The sequence below is a fragment of the Corythoichthys intestinalis genome, chromosome 7 (genome assembly GCF_030265065.1).
Source record: "Corythoichthys intestinalis isolate RoL2023-P3 chromosome 7, ASM3026506v1, whole genome shotgun sequence".
Lineage (NCBI taxonomy): Eukaryota > Metazoa > Chordata > Actinopteri > Syngnathiformes > Syngnathidae > Corythoichthys > Corythoichthys intestinalis.
Genome location: NC_080401.1, coordinates 49,417,809 through 49,433,950, shown reverse-complemented (window position 1 = coordinate 49,433,950; position 16,142 = coordinate 49,417,809). Strand labels below are relative to the sequence as shown.

At 38.2% G+C, this 16,142-nt stretch overlaps 1 protein-coding gene across 2 annotated transcripts in view; it reads right to left on the bottom strand.

Moving 5' to 3' along the window:
* Positions 1 to 16,142, bottom strand: part of acot11b (acyl-CoA thioesterase 11b) — a 34,160-nt gene that overhangs the window by 14,527 nt on the left and 3,491 nt on the right. The window contains exons 2-8 of one of the 2 annotated variants that reach the window (XM_057840870.1): positions 13,306 to 13,424; positions 10,315 to 10,498; positions 6,076 to 6,145; positions 5,542 to 5,602; positions 1,918 to 2,019; positions 1,712 to 1,847; positions 1,473 to 1,626 (exon numbers count right to left, since the gene is read on the bottom strand). In XM_057840870.1, the coding sequence (XP_057696853.1) occupies positions 1,473 to 1,626; positions 1,712 to 1,847; positions 1,918 to 2,019; positions 5,542 to 5,602; positions 6,076 to 6,145; positions 10,315 to 10,489 (698 nt within the window). In that variant the 5' untranslated portion in view covers positions 10,490 to 10,498; positions 13,306 to 13,424. Of the gene's footprint in view, positions 1 to 1,472; positions 1,627 to 1,711; positions 1,848 to 1,917; positions 2,020 to 5,541; positions 5,603 to 6,075; positions 6,146 to 10,314; positions 10,499 to 13,305; positions 13,534 to 16,142 lie in introns of those variants that run through there. The other variant, XM_057840869.1, reaches the window with a different exon arrangement.

The window sequence follows — 16,142 nt, the reverse complement described above, 5'->3', positions numbered from 1 at the left end:
ATTCTTTTGTAAAGGCTTTATTTATATATATACTAGGGCTGCAGGTATCGAATATTTTAGTAATCGAGTAATCGACTGAAAATTCTATCGATTAATCGAGTAATCGGATGAAACATTTTTTTTAGGTAAAGAGCAATTATAAATATACTTGAGAAAAAAAGACATTTAATCCAATATTGAACCATTTTCAGTCAATCAATGTCTTTATTTTCGATGTACATTGTTGAAAACAGCCAACAATTGCATCTCAGATGTGACTAGAAAAATAAATTCACTGCTTTCACTCAAAAAACTTTTAGATCTTATAAAAAAAAACATATTACATATTACCTAAAAATGTAATTACACTTGATAACACACATCACTTGAAAGCTACATGTTTTTCCCACGTGTTTCAATTTAATTTCCATTTGTGTCAAGCTATTTTTAAGTTCTAGTTAAGTTTTAAGATAGTCTAAACTGTAAGTACTGATAGGATTTTGAGTTTTTGCAGTGTTCAAAATAAATGTATGATACCTGCTGTATTGGAGCACATTAGGGACCAGTGCTACTTGGTGTTTTATTCAGCAATGACTACTAAGCTAAAACTGACAGTTAGCTTTATTATGTTTTAATTTTACACCCTCATCACTCTACAGCGCCGTATTTTTACAGATTAAATAAAGCCTGTGTGTAAGACACATTAGCCACGCATCGACAGTGGTCATAATCAATAGAAACCTAGCCCTCCGAAGGGCTAACGTTACGTGAGCGAGTGAGAGTAACGTTATATTTATTAGATGAGAAGTCTACTGATTACTAACGGCTGTTTACTAACGCTGCCCAGACGCGGCCGAGTCTGTCGTTTCGCATCTAGTCCTAAATGCATGCAATATCTATGAGACACATCGGACAATACCTGGTACCACACTAGCATTATGCGGGCGTAGTTTTTAGCAACGTCCGCGTAGTTTGTAGCGGCTGTGGTAAGTTTTTTATTTATTTATTTATTTATTGCTTCTTCCTCTACGCACGTGACGTCAGCGCGTTGTCCCGCATTAAAAGTAGTCCGGGCAAAACGTGATGCTTAGAGCTGGCAAAATTAAACGATTCCTCGAGGTGAATAAAATTATTCGGATCAGTTTTTAAACTCGAGTTACTTGAGTATTCGTTTCAGCTCTAATATATACATTTCTCTTAAATAAGTGAGGAAACAGAATTTTATCTATCTATTTTTAATAAAAGGACAGGAAAATTAATATTCAGTATGTATTGTCTTCTTAAGGACTACAGAAATTGTATCCAAATGTTATTTTTAGCAAGAAACATGAAGTCAATGCACTTGATTTACTTCTACAAGCCACCCAAATTGATGTGGCAAGCTTCATCCAGTACCGGGAATTGAGTTTGACACCTCCTACTACATTAATTTAGTGTCTCCTATCAGTGATTTTCATCTGTTGTGGTGCGTATCCCATGTTTTCTGCACGCACCTTGCTGAAATGGTGGCAACATTCTCCATCCAAGCCATGATCTGGCCACCAAAGGTGCTAACTTGGTGGTTGGCGTGCGGCGGCAGGACCAGCTCCACGCTCTCCACTTGCGTGCGTTCGGCTGGCACGGCGTCCTGGTACTCCTGGCACTCTCCTGTGGTGATAACAGTGGAGAAAATGTTCCAAAAGTGGAGATTAGCTAACCTTAGGCACAGGTACAGCGAATGCATGTGGTGTACCAAGCTGTGCCGTGCTGCTGCTCAATAAGTCCGTGATGATTTCTGCGTGGATGAGCCTCATTCTCCTCCGCTCGGCCGCCAAGCTGTACTCCATTTGCTCCATTTGCGTGTGAGGCGTCAATGGCTTCAGTTGCACCTGAAATGAAAGAGTTGAAAATTGTTGATGGCCCCCAAAATACACTTCGCAGTCTAGGGACGCAAGCTACCTTGCCTGTTTCTGTTCTTCTGGCCACAAAGGTGGCAAAGGCTTGACAAACCCTCCAGTGAGTGTCAGTGTAGAGGTCCTCACAAGTCACCATTATACCAACCTAAAGTGTACAATTAAATTAAAACGTGGATTTTTCACTAAAAACCTTCATTATTTCCAATGGCAAAAACATTTAAAATCTCAAAATGTATCTCGTCCTAGATTTCATATCCAATTCACATAATTTACCCATTAAAAAAAATTCTGAAAATTTGCCCCATTTTCACTCATTTATTTCCAAAGGGAAAAAAAGACCCAACATCAATAGGATGTGACCTGGAAAAATATCCAAACTCAATAGGACATAACCAATGAACAGGAAGTGACCTAGAAATGCCCTAAAATCAACAGCAAATGATCCAAAATATACAGAAAGAGACCCTGGAATGACCCAAAATGTGCATGAGGTCGCATGAAATAGCTCAAAAATCTACAGGAAATGACCCAGAAATGTCCTAAAATCTACAGGAAATTACCAAAATATACAGGAAGTGACACAAAACCTTCCTTCCATTGACAACCATAGATATCTAATTCTTTAAATAGATAGAAATACAAGATAAATGTTAGTATGAGTCATAAACCCCCCCTTGTTTTCCTTTGAATGAAATTTGTAAAATTAGTTTAACTAGCGGGTCGCCATTGTTGTTGACGACGCAATGCACTCTGGGTGGTGATGTCACTGGGCGGCGCTGCCGAGCTTCCACAGTGTCACTCTTTAGCTACATAAACATGTCATCAGTTCTGTCCTTCCAATTTGAACCAGGGCGGAAAAATTATGAGCAGTACTGCACTGTTGATATTTGACAAAACGAGCAGCAAAAGCAAGTAAATGAAGGTCTCTGGCGGGATTCGAACCCGCGATTCCCGTTTGACAGGCGAGCGCGTAGACCAAAGAATTATACTGTTGCGTGATGTTAGAGTCATGATTTTCCTTATAAAGCAATTGCAACCCACATGCGTTGTCTGTCTCTGTGCGGTGTTATGGTCCGCGAATGCGGAAGTAAGCAGACAACAATAACGCCATTGTAAAAAGGAAGACACAAAAAGGGTCAGAGATCCATTTAAAAAAAAAAAAAAAAAGGGAAAACCGCGGTGAGAGGCAGACGAACTGTCCAATGGCAGCAAGTCATTATCTCGGCAAGCCACCTAGGATCGGTTTAAAGACACTGCTGATGAGCTGGAATTGGATGCATGTACGCAGTGGCGGAGCTAGAGGGGGGGCCGGGGTAGCACTGGACCCCCCTAAAATCTGATTGGACCCCCCAGGTGCCACCCCAGATGATTGACAATGACATATCGCGGCACCGACTGCTAAGTCCTTCCTGTACAGTAGTTGGCGCTATGTACCTTAAAGCGTTGCAAATTCGCTTTCATGAGGAGAAGAAGAATCGCCACTGAAACGGAGGAAGATTTGAGATTTGAGTACTTGGTCATCGTTGACGGAACGGAACACGGAAGATAAACAAAGTGACAAGAACAAACAAGGAGACGAACTTGGATACCCTGCCTTCAAGCCACTGAAATCCTCGTCGTAATGTAAGTTTTTTGCTGGTGTCCTAATGAGTCAATGCTTAAATTTGTAGGAAGGAGATTTTTTGTTGTCGCTAAAACAGAGAGCCACGGCATCAAGCAAGCGTTAACGTTATCTCATGTCGTCTAGCTTCCAACAGCCGCTCGATATTAACGTCTATATTTAATTCATTTGGGTCGCTATTTACATACATGTTTCTCCAATAATTGTAGAGCATTAGCCAGCTGTCTCATGCTCTCTTGCCTTAAATGAAACGTCACGTGAACACGGTAGTTGGCCGGGCCTGCTGTCAACTAGCTTAAAAGTCAGAATATTAAATTTATGTCTACGGTGGTTTATTTGCCCCGAATTTTTTAAGGCTTGAAGTAGGGATTTAATCATTTACCAACATTGTGTGATTATGAGTGATGCTAGGAGTAACGTTAACAGGACTGGCTCATTGTTTCATAGGGACAGTTCAGAATGAAAAGGCAGGGGGCCAAGATTTATAACCTCTTTTTAAAGCGATCCAAGTCTGGGACGAATCAGGCTCAGGATGAGAAAGAATCTGGCACACACTGCCCATCACCAGGTCAGTCAGAGCAGAGAAGCAGCTTCTCTGGTCTGAGAAGCAGTCACATGCTCACTTCAGCAGTAATTTTTCAGATACAGGTTTCCTACGTGAGTATGGAAAGTATGGAACTTGATTTTTTATATTTAGTTCTATAGTAGTAGTTCTACTATATACAGTATTTCCATACAATGGCTTCCATACCACTAGTATGGAAGCCATTGTATGGAAATATATTTATCTTAATAGTTATCTTAATATATTTGATAAGATATTGATAAGAGAGAAGTGTGTGTGTGTGTGGGGGGGGGGGGGGGTCGTGTGAGTAACTTTGAATGTGTTGGTGCATTTTCACCATTTTTGTAAAAAAATAGTTATTATTAATGACTGATCGAAAAGTTGTTACCAAGTTGTGTTTTACATTTTTTACATCGTTAAGATGTTGATGGGGGGGGGGGGGGGGGGGTCGTATGAGTAACTGTGAATGTGTTGGTGCATTTTCACCATTTTTGTAAAAAATAGTTATTATCAAGTTAATAAACAAATTATATACATAAATCATCACCTGTGTGCTTAGTATGTACATTTCAACATTTGACACTCTGATTGCAATTGATAAGTCAAGAAACAAATGTATTGTTATAGTCTGTGGACCCCCTGAAATAGCCTCGGCCACCCCCTGGCCACCCCAAGAATAAAAGTCTAGCTCCGCCACTGCATGTACGATGTTAGGAACTCAGCTCACAGCTCTGTAACAAAACAACCTGACCAGCAGCAGAATGTGACAAAATCATGCCAGTCGTCATAGTAGCTTCTCTTGCTAGCTAGCACAGCTATTATCCAAGACCATCAACAGCATGCATTGTGCGAGTAAAACATAGCGCCTACCGTAGGTCAAAACATTTACTAATTATTAGAGACTTTTAAATCAATGGCAATAATAAACGTGTTTCTAATAACATATTTTAATAAAAGAACAATTGTGACTTATTAGAGCCTACAAGTCCAAGTCCAAGGTTCCCTTTAAATCTGGAAGTACAGGCTGTGAACGCTCCTCTTTCATTGTTGGGTCACTTCCTTGTTAATATTAGTGCATTTCTGGGTCACGTCCTGTCGATTTTGAAGCATTTCCAAATCATTTCTTATGTATTTTTGAACATTTCCTGTTGATTTTAAGGCTTTTCCAGGTCACTTCCTGCTAATTTCAGGTCGTTTTCTGTTGGTTTTGGAGCACACATGGGTCAGTTTTTGTTGATTTTGCATCACAATAGTTGACATTCAATCTATTTAAACTGGAAGTACTGGCTGTGAATGTTTCAGTGCCATTGACAGCGCTAGACGTCCAATCCATTTTGACTGGGAGGGGCAAATTAACGAATGCCCCAAAAAAAAAAAAAAAAAAACTGCGGCAAGTGACCTGCGGTAGAGTAAAAAATGACAAAATTTTTCCTGAAATTCTATTTTCTAGTCAGATTTTAAAATGTGCAACAACCACCGACCTCCATACTGGATGTGAAGGCTCTGTTGACCTTGGCTATGATGGTGACGACATTTCCCACCCTGCAACACACAAACATGAGCGTTCCAAAGCAGGGATGATGCTTTCAACACATGACTGGTCATTTATCTTATCTTTGGAGCATGCGTCAACGGCATGAAAGTCATCTGTGAAATATTATAAATGGTTCTGCTGTTGTTTTTAAAAAATATGTTTACCATTTAACTCAATGGCTTCCATTGACGGTGATTGACAGAGGCCCAATCATGAATTTAAATGACTTTTTTCCCTAGGAGACCTCCAATCCATTTTAACATTCGCTGCCATCCCTCCCACTTTAAATGGATTGGACGTCTAGCGCCGTCAATGGCAGGTAATGAGTAGAATTGATTACTGACTTAGCAGTTTTACTTGATTTACTTGAATATTAAATAATCTTTTTTATTAAATTTAATCAAAATGGTACAAATTTGTTCCAGCCTACATAAATACAGTATATTTTTATCGTTGTTAATAAGGAAATTTGTGACATTACCCTATGGTGTGTTCAAAATGGATGTCATCTACAGATGCAGTGACACAGGAGCAGCCAGCATGTCTCTCAGCTGAGAAGAGAGTTCAGTTCAGGCTACAGTAATTTGTCATTCACACATTAATGACAGTGTAACCTTGATTTACGAGTTTAATTCATTCCATGACCAAGATTAAAAGAAGATGTTTATATAAAGTGATATTTTATGCCCTGCAGTATTTCTGTGTTCGATCCGTGCATGTATTTTTTATTTTTGTGAATGCTTTCATTATGTATTTAGGCGAATGCTTTCATTGTGTATTTGTGAGGCTGACCGTTTGTAAAAAGAAAAAAATTTGGAAAAACTAAAAAATTAAATGCGGTAGTGTATGTACATTCTATTTAGATATTTAAAATTTCATTTGAAGTTGTTTATGGTTTCATTTATTCTATAATTATTATTTAATTAAGTGTATTTATTAGGGCTTCTTTTCCAATTATGTGTATCTCTTAACATGACATATTCCTACTTTCCCATTTCTTCTATATTCTTGGACTACAAATTGCATCTCCCAATGAATGCACAATGATCACGATATAAAAACATATTTACGAACGACAACATACGGTATATAAGACCATTTTTGTGTGGGAGTTTTCTTAAGTATCTGAAACCAAAAACAAACGTTGAACGTTAAAGTACAGTGATTCCTCGCTGCTTCGTGCTTCAATCTTCGCGCCCTCATATACAGTGGGGCAAATAAGTATTTAGTAAACCACTAATTGTCCAAGTTCTCCCACTTGAAAATATTAGAGAGGACTGCAATTGTCAACATGGGTAAACCTAAACCATGAGAGACAGAATATGGGGAAAAAACAGAAAATCACATTGTTTTATTTTTAAAGAATTTATTTGCAAATCATGGTGGAAAATAAGTATTTGGTCAATACCAAAAGTTCATTTCAATATTTTGTTATGTACCATTTGTTGGCAATAACGGAGGCCAAGCGTTTTCTGTAACTCTTCACAAGCTTTTCACACACTGTTGCTGGTATTTTGGCCCATTCCTCCATGCAGATCTCCTCTAGAGCAATGATGTTTTGGGGCCGTCGTTGGGCAACACGGACTTTCAACTCCCGCCACAGATTTTCTATGGGGTTGAGATCTGGAGACTGGCTAGGACACTCCAGGACCTTGAAATGCTTCCTACGAAGCCACTCCTTTGTTGCCCTGGCTGTGTGTTTGGGATCATTGTCATGCTGAAAGACCCAGCCACGTCTTATCTTCAATGACCTTGCTGATGGAAGGAGATTTTCACTGAAAATCTCGCGATACAAGGCCCCATTCATTCTTTCCTTTACATCACAGGTGTCAAACCCATTCCAGAAAGGGCCAAGTGGGTCCTGGATTTTGTTCCAACCGATACAACGCAGAGAGTTTAACCAATGAACTTCCTGCTGAAACAAGCAGCACCTGACAAAGTTGAACTGATTACACATGTAAAATATTTAATTGGTGAAAAGGTGTCCTCTTCATTGGGTGGAAAGCAAACCTGCACCCACTTGGCCCTTTCTGGAATCGGTTTGACACCTGTGCTTTACACAGATCAGTCGTCCGGGTCCCTTTGCAGAAAAACAGCCCCAGTATGGAGTTCTTCGGATGCAATTCAGTATTCTTTCTCCTCCAAACAGGAGAACCTGTGTTTCTACCAAAAAGTTCCATTTTGGTTTCATCTGACCATAACACATTCTCCCAGTCCTCTTCTGGATCATCCAAATGCTCTCTAGGGAACCGCAGACGGGCCTGGACATGTAATTTCTTCAGCAGGGGGACACGTCTGGTAGTGCAGTATTTGAGTCCCTGGCAGTGCATTGTTTTACTGATAGTAGTCTTTGTTACTGTGGTCCCAGGTCTCTGTTGGTCATTCACTAGGTCCCCCCGTGTGGTTCTGGGATTTTTGCTCACCGTTCTTGTTATTATTTTGACGCCACGGAGTGAGATCTTGCATGGAGCCCCAGATCGAGGGAGATTATCAGTGGTCTTATATGTCTTCCATTTTTTGATAATTGCTCCCACAGTTGATTTCTTTACATCAAGCATTTTACCTATTGCAGATTCAGTCTTCCCAGCCTGGTGCAGGTCTACAATTTTGTCTCTGGTGTCCTTCGACAGCTTTTTGGTCTTGGCCATAGTGGCGTTTGGAGTGTGACTGACTGAGGTTGAGGACAGGTGTCTTTTATACCGATAATGAGTTAAAACAGGTGCCATTAATATAGGTGAAGCCTTGTTAGAAGAAGTTAGACCTCTTTGACAGCCAGAAATCTTGCTTGTTTGTAGGTGACCAAATACTTATTTTCCACTTTAATTTGGAAATAAATTCTTTAAAAATCAAACAATGTGATTTTCTGTTTTTTTTTTTCCACATTCTGTCTCTCATGCTTGAGATTTACTCATGTTGACAATTACAGGCCTCTCTAAACTTTTCAAGTAAGAGAACTTGCACAATTGGTGGTTGACTAAAGACTCATTTGCCCCACTGTACATAAAAGTTTTTTTTTTAAATATTCTTTGGGGGAAAAACATGTCTTATGTGTATCTCTTTTCAATGCTAAAGCTGAATAAACACATTGAACACACACAAAAACAAAACAAAAAATTGGGGGGCAGGTTCTGGTTCCCAATAACCAGGAAAAAATGAGGGATCACTGTATAACGTAAATAATAGTAAAATGGAGAACAACTGGCTAAATAAGCATCTGTTAACATAACATTAACAGTTTTTGGGGTAACTAAAGCCTAAAAAAACACAACAGGCTGTAAGCAGTCAAACTGGAAAAAAAAAATCATATCCAGTATCTGAATATATATATATATATATATATGTGTAGACCCCGCCAAACGATGGAAAAAAGTGCAATTTATATTCCGGAAAATACAGAAAATTCTGAGCATTTTTAAGTATTGTATTGAATAAGTGCAGTATGACACTTCTTCCCCAAACACTTTATATTACAATTAACTCACTTGTTGTTTTTCTTTTCACTTAAGTCATGGCTTATCCTTGCATCCTCGTATCTCAAATATTGTCTCGCAACTGAAAACTACAGCTGATTTAAAGACAACTCATAACTCAAGGTAGCACCCTGCATACCCCTGTAAAAACACTCATAGAACTGATTGAATCAGAGTTGGAGTTGGATGATTTTGCATTTTCAGCTTCTGAAAATACCAGGAAGGAGGAGTACAAAGTGCAAAAAGGAATAGGTTACATTTGTACATAGTCTTATCAGTTTCATGCTTTTTAAATGCATCCATCTTTATACTGGTTAGGGTTCCAATATGTTTGGATTGGACTGGCTGACTTTGAAAACTAACAGTATATTCATTCATAGAAAGAAGTTAACAAAACCAGTAATTAAGTTAGAATCACTCATCCCAAAATAATTGACTCAAAAATGAAATTTTGTAGATTTTCTCCAAATATTTTGGCAAATTTCCTCCTACTGCTGCCACAGTGGGAAAAAGAATATTATATACAAGTATGTACTATAAGTTTTCCAAAGCAGACATTTCCAAATACATATCTAGTTTTCATTAATATATAAACAATTCATTTCCATCTGCTTTCATTGAAGACTAAAATCTGTATAATATCTGCTTGTTTCTTTTTTTGTTTATTTCATTTAGAAGTAAATAACAAAATGTAAAAGAATTAGAGAATTGTAAATGTTTTTCCTTTTTTTAAATTATATTTTTTAATGAGAAAATGAAATAAATGACAAAGATTTTAATAATAAATAGATGAGTCAATATTTACTACTAAAAAGCTAAAAGAAATAGGATTTGGACAATTTATGGGCCAACAGTGTTTCTAAATGATTAATCATTAATTTAATAATCAATTAGTTGTCAATTAGTTAATCAACTGGACTAAAGATATCAAGAAAATATTTGTTCTATATAGTTTCTATTTTTTATTTAAATTAAAAATATATATATATATATATATATATTGTTTTTTTCTCCTTTTTTGTATTTGAATTTGAAATATATTTTTTGACTACATAAAAACAATGACAAAAAAATAACAGTAATATTTACCGTTCCCCTTTGTGAATTTAAATAACAAAGACTTAATAAATAAATAAGACAATATTTAAAAAAGGAATAGTGTCTCAAAGTGATCAATAATAAAAATTGTTGATCAAATTGATAATCAATTAGTTGCCAATTAATTCCTACTGTAATTGGGACTTGCCCACCTGAGAGGCATGCTGTGGAGTCCATCCACTTGAGTAGCTGTCCAGCGCTCAACTCGCCGCAGTGATTGGAGTGGCAGGGCAGCACGATCTGACTCATTTTCACTTCCGTGGGGTTCCTGTACGCCTCACCGATCTCCACCGCCACGCGGGAACCTTTTGCCTCCTCTGACGTCATGACTCACCGCTGGATAGACAAGAGACATGTGACGGCGAGTCACAGAGGAACCAGAAAATACAGCATTGCAATTACAGTCAACCCTTGTGCTTAAAAAGCCTACACATGCCTTTTTCCAGATGATTGATCATGTTTCAGTGATGCTAAACATCTAGTCCATTTGGACCGAGAGGTGCGAAAATGGATTTGAAGTCCATCGCCGTGAAAGGCAGTGAATAAGTTAATTTCTCTTGATAGTTTTATGGCAGAAGTGTGCAAAAGTTATCCTATTGTAACAATTTGGAACAAGTTCATATTTATTTACTACTAGCTAGGGCTGCAGGTATTGATTATTTTAGTAGTCGATTAATCGGTGAACTAGTTTGTTCGAATAATCGACTAATCGTATAGGGAACATTAAAAATGAAAATACCTGAGCTGAGCCTCAAACGGTATAAAAAACCAAACAAATAAATGAGGATCTAAGTACAACAAAAGAACAATTGGCTGACTTACAAAGCAAAAGTCCGCTAGCTTAATTGCTATAAAAAGCTAACCTTTTTTTTGTACAATGCTCTTAACAAATTTTCCAAATACATATTCCCACAAAAAAAACGCTAAATATACCTATAAACTAAATTACGAATGCATTAAAAAAGGGAGCAGCTGGATTCAGCAATGTGAATTGAGTTACTATATGTAATATTCACTGTTGCCACTACACGGCGGCGTATCCATATCCACCCAAATTAATAAAACTAAATGCAAATAGTAAAAAAAAAAAAAAAAATTATAACGCCACTTTAACTAAATGAATATTCGAAGCAGCAACATTTAATTCGAATCTTTTTTCTAATCAAATTACTCAAGTCAATCAATTAATTGTTGCAGCATTACTACTTGCACACCTACCCTTGACTGTGGGCCTCCTCAGCCGCAGCAATATGGCCACACACAAATAATGTCTACAGACGTGTGTCAATTTCATCACATGACTGGCATGTACTGTTTATTTCTTTGTTTGTTAATTGAACTTTTAAACAAATAACAAACAATATTTGTAGGTAAGTCCGTCTAATTTCATTTAATTTTTCCCAGATTTCGAGGCATTTTTTTAACAATTTGATGAAAAAATATAAACTCATTCGTCCTCTAGCCAAGATACACGCCACCACCGAGTTTGATGATCATGCAATGATGCATTTCATAGCCATTGTATTAACGTACTGTGAGAACAAATGTTTGGTAAAGAGGAGGCAACAAAAGTCAAAAGCGCTTATGTTCCACAGTAGTACGAACGTATTTTTCAGACTATAAAGTGCATTATAATCCTTTATTTCGCCCAAAAAATGACAGTGTATGCATGTACAGGTAGTCCCCGGGTTACGCGACACGACTTACGCGATTTCGACTTTACAAGGCCTTTTTTTTTTTTTTAAATATTGACATTTTTTTTGTAATGCATGCTTTTATTTTAGCCCAGGAAGTGTTAAACAGGAAGCGAACGCATGTACAGACACGCCCGCCCACCCCACACACGAACACACAGAACAGCTGACTAGCAGAGGTGACAGCCTGCGCGCACATTTTTTTGCTTGTGAGGCATCCACACGGCTGTATATAACCCCTATTGTACAGTTTTTGTGCGTTTTCAATTGTGGTCGAATACTTGAGGCGAGTTAATGCGATTGTTTTTGATGATGTGCCGGTGTTAACTGATACATGCTAATCATTTGTTATTGCTGTATCAACAGCTACTTGTAAACGCAAATTTAAATTGCTGTTATTGAATATGAGACTGATTTAATTTCATTTTATTTTAGTTTCATTCTGCAAGTGTTGATGTTATAAGCAGCTGAATAGAGTGAGCAAACAATTAGGACGTCTGACATCGTCATTTAGCTCACTGTCAAGCTAGGACTTAGCTCCAACGTCTTGGCGAGGACAGTACAATGATGTATAATGCATGTTTTTGTAGGGTTTTTTTTATTTAGAGGGTGTTTTGGTGTATTGTTTATTCTGATTTACGCAGAAATTCGGGTTACATCGCCAGCGCAGGAACGGAACTCGTTGGGAAAACGGGGACTACCTGTATGTATGAATTTACTGACTGCCATTGATGGCGATAGACGTCCAAGCCACCTTCGATTGGACGTCTATCGCCATCAATGGCACGGAAACATGACATTTCAGCATTCATTCATTCATTATTTATTTAAAAGATGATAAATGCAGTACATTCACGTACTAATGCTCTTTATAATCCAGTGCGCCCTATAGTACGGAATATATGGTAATTTTAGAAATGTGCACATTCACACAAACAAGCTAATTGCTACTTTTCCCTCCCTCCTTTTCTTCTATTTTTAACTTAGTGCTTTACTTATTCTTCTCATTTTGACAAGTAAGTTTTTGTTCACTGTTGTCAACTAAGAATTCTGCTCTTGAATCCAATCCAAGGCATTTAAATCACTTTTTAATCCAATTCAGAATTCCGCTTCTATGTGATGCAATGACAATCTCATATCCTTCAACTAATAAAAGAGCATTTTGCTCCTGCAGGAGCTCTCTCGGTTGCATGTTGGCACTTGCACTACGTTGTTGTTTTTACATAACTGTTGCATCAACCAAAATGCTACCAAGGAATTATGCAGATTAGTTGGGACAAAGTGCACTTGAGGTCAGTATTGCAAAGACCTTTCATCTAAATTCAGGTGCAATTTGTAAACGGCTATGCTCTTTTAACGTTGTTTATGTTTACACTCGAAAGTTTTCAGAAGATAGTAAGAGAGAAAAGTACCTTAAACGAGACTGGAGAGAAGCAAAAAGGAACTTACCAGTAGTAAAAGAGGACTTTGACTTTGGACAGTAAGCTGACTGTCCTTCAAAAGGCGGAGAAGCGGGTAGGGAAGAACGAACTGCAACCCGGAAGGAGGTTCCTCTTCATTTCCCCATTCTTAAATGACAACATACTCGAAATGTCTCGACACTCGCCACATGAGTGATAGAAAGAGCGAGGGAGGGAGAAAGAAGGGGCGAGGGCGGAAGAAGGGGCGAGGGCGGGAGGAGGATTATGGGCAGTCCCCAATGGAGAAACACAGCGAGATTTAAGGTGGACTTTTATAAATTTTGTTTTAATGAAAAAATTGTATCACTGATTTTGAGGTGGATTAACAACTATTTATCCCAACAAGGGTGAAGGCAACGCTTGAAAATAATGGCGGTCAAAATATTTTGTTGTTGCTAGTAATTTGAATTGTGAGTAGCATAAGCGGATTTTAGGGGGGGGCTAGGTCCAGTCTGGTGGCCGAAAAGTGTCGTTGTATGAAATTGACTTTTCTGTAGATATAAACGTTGTAAAGCAATAAAACTGCAACAAAAATGAATGAAATGAACAAAAAAAATATTTTTTTTTTATAATGGGTCAAAATTATTGTTCGAACAGATCATGTGACTAGAACCTTAGATGGTCATTTGTTTTGCATATAATTAAAAATAAAAAAATGGTGAGGGCAATTCTATTTTTCAAATGATGTAGCAGCTTTTGGGGGGATTGAATGATTTAGACCAGGGGTGTCCAAACTTTTTGCAAAGGGGGCCAGATTTGGTGCGGTAAAAATTTGGGGGGCCGACCTTGGCTGACGTAGCCTGGTACACCAGACTCACCGCTGTTCCAGCTATTGAGTCTGGCCACCATTCAAGCGGATACAATTTCCAGGGCGGAGCAAGCCACAGCAAACAGACAGCGGAGTGGACCAATCAGCAACGGGCAGCGCAGACGTCACGTTATTAAAGCGACGAGAGCAGGACGAGGGACTTGCGCACGGAAGTAAACGTACGAGGAGAGCGAAGTTTATTCAACATGGCTAGCGCGGGACAGACTCTTGTCAATGACTCGTGTCGATGTGTTTTTGGTCATTTAAAACTGATTTTACCGTGGATTGGAACATATTCTCGGCTCTCCTGTTCAGCTTTGTTGTGGAGACGACTTCCGACGCGCAAGACTGACGTTGCTCGTTAAGAGCACGTCACCCAAATAAACGAATCTGATTTGTCGATTGATTTTGTACCTGCTCGAAAAGGCTGTTAATGGGATGGTTCCCAGACTATTTCTCTCAGTGTTTGAAAAATACAGGGAGAAAAGTCTGGCAGAGCCAGGCAATGGCTGACGTCCTTTATGGCGAACAATATATTTAAGCAAATTTTAGCAAGCCATTCTGTGTGTCACATTTGCTTTATTATTTTTCTAATTAATAATTTCAACAATCTCGCAACTAACCCTTGTGGCATTGTCCTTCGACCATCGGGCTCTTGCCAAATACTTCAGCTGTGAAATTAAACTAGCTTCAAGTTGCTTCAATTTCTCGCTACGTATCTTCCCTGTAATCTTGTCGTACATGTCAGCGTGTCTTGTTTGGTAATATGGCCTCACATTGAACTCTTTAAAAAAAGCAACTGCCTTTTTGCAAATGCGGCAGACAGTTGTTGCGTATTTTAGTGAAGAAACCGTCCAATTTCCACCTATCCTTGAACCGTCGGCCGTCGCAGTCAACTTTTTTTTTTTTGTTGATTGTCGCCATTTTAGAAAATTGGTAGTAAAGGGCCACACGGGGTAATGTTGCTTAGAGTGCTGCTGCCTTTTCTTGGGTAAATGAGAAGCAGCATTTAGTGTGTAAGATACTCATATAATATGCTGGTAGCAGTACTGCTGACCAATGTATTAAATCTGTGTGTGGGCCAGACGTTATTGATTTGATGACAGATGCTGGGGGCCGGATGAAATTTGACCACGGGCCGCATTTGGCCCCCGGGCCGGACTTTGGACATGTCTGATTTAGACACAAATGTCCTACCCATAAATGGCCCAAACACAAAAAGGATTGCTTCAATCAAAGAGAACTTTTTCAATTAAAAATTAAGTGTTCAAATGCAAATTTTTCAATCTTAAAATATTTTTTCGCATTCAAAAATGTTTTCTATGATTGAAATGTTTCTTTTTTTTTTTCTTTTTTTTTGATTGATTTTTTAAAATACATATATATATATATATATTTTTTTTTAAGCAACTTATTTTTTGACTGAATAATAAAGACAAAAACGTCCTAGCATAAAAAATTCAAATTTAATTTTGCATTCAAACACATTTTTTTGATTGAAACGACTTTTTTAGATTGAAAATATATATTTTGACTGAAGCAACTTGTTTTTTTAATTGAAGCAACTTTTTTTTGATTGAATAATAAAGACACAAATCTACCTCCATATGGCTCTGCCCAGGGGATACAATTTTTGACTGGATTAACTACATTGGCACGACACCGGCGGGCGTACCATATTCAAAGGTTGACAAGCTTGGTGAAAAGTATTGCCTAATCAGCCAGAATTCCCCTCAAGAATGATGGGAAACAAAAACACTCATTGTCAACTTATTATTATAAATATTCTTGTAAGTTAATTGTATTGCTGACACTGAGTTTCAGGATCATCAACATGTGGTGCCCTCCCTGCCCCAAAAGTCAAACTCCGCCTATGGTAGGGAGCCCACCTGGTGCCAGGGCAAGGACGTAGGTTTGCATAGGGATGGTAGGGACAAAACACTACTAACTTTTCAGAATGATCAAATTATGCCCACCAACTTTTAAGCAGCCTTATTTGCATGACTTCAGTTGTGGAC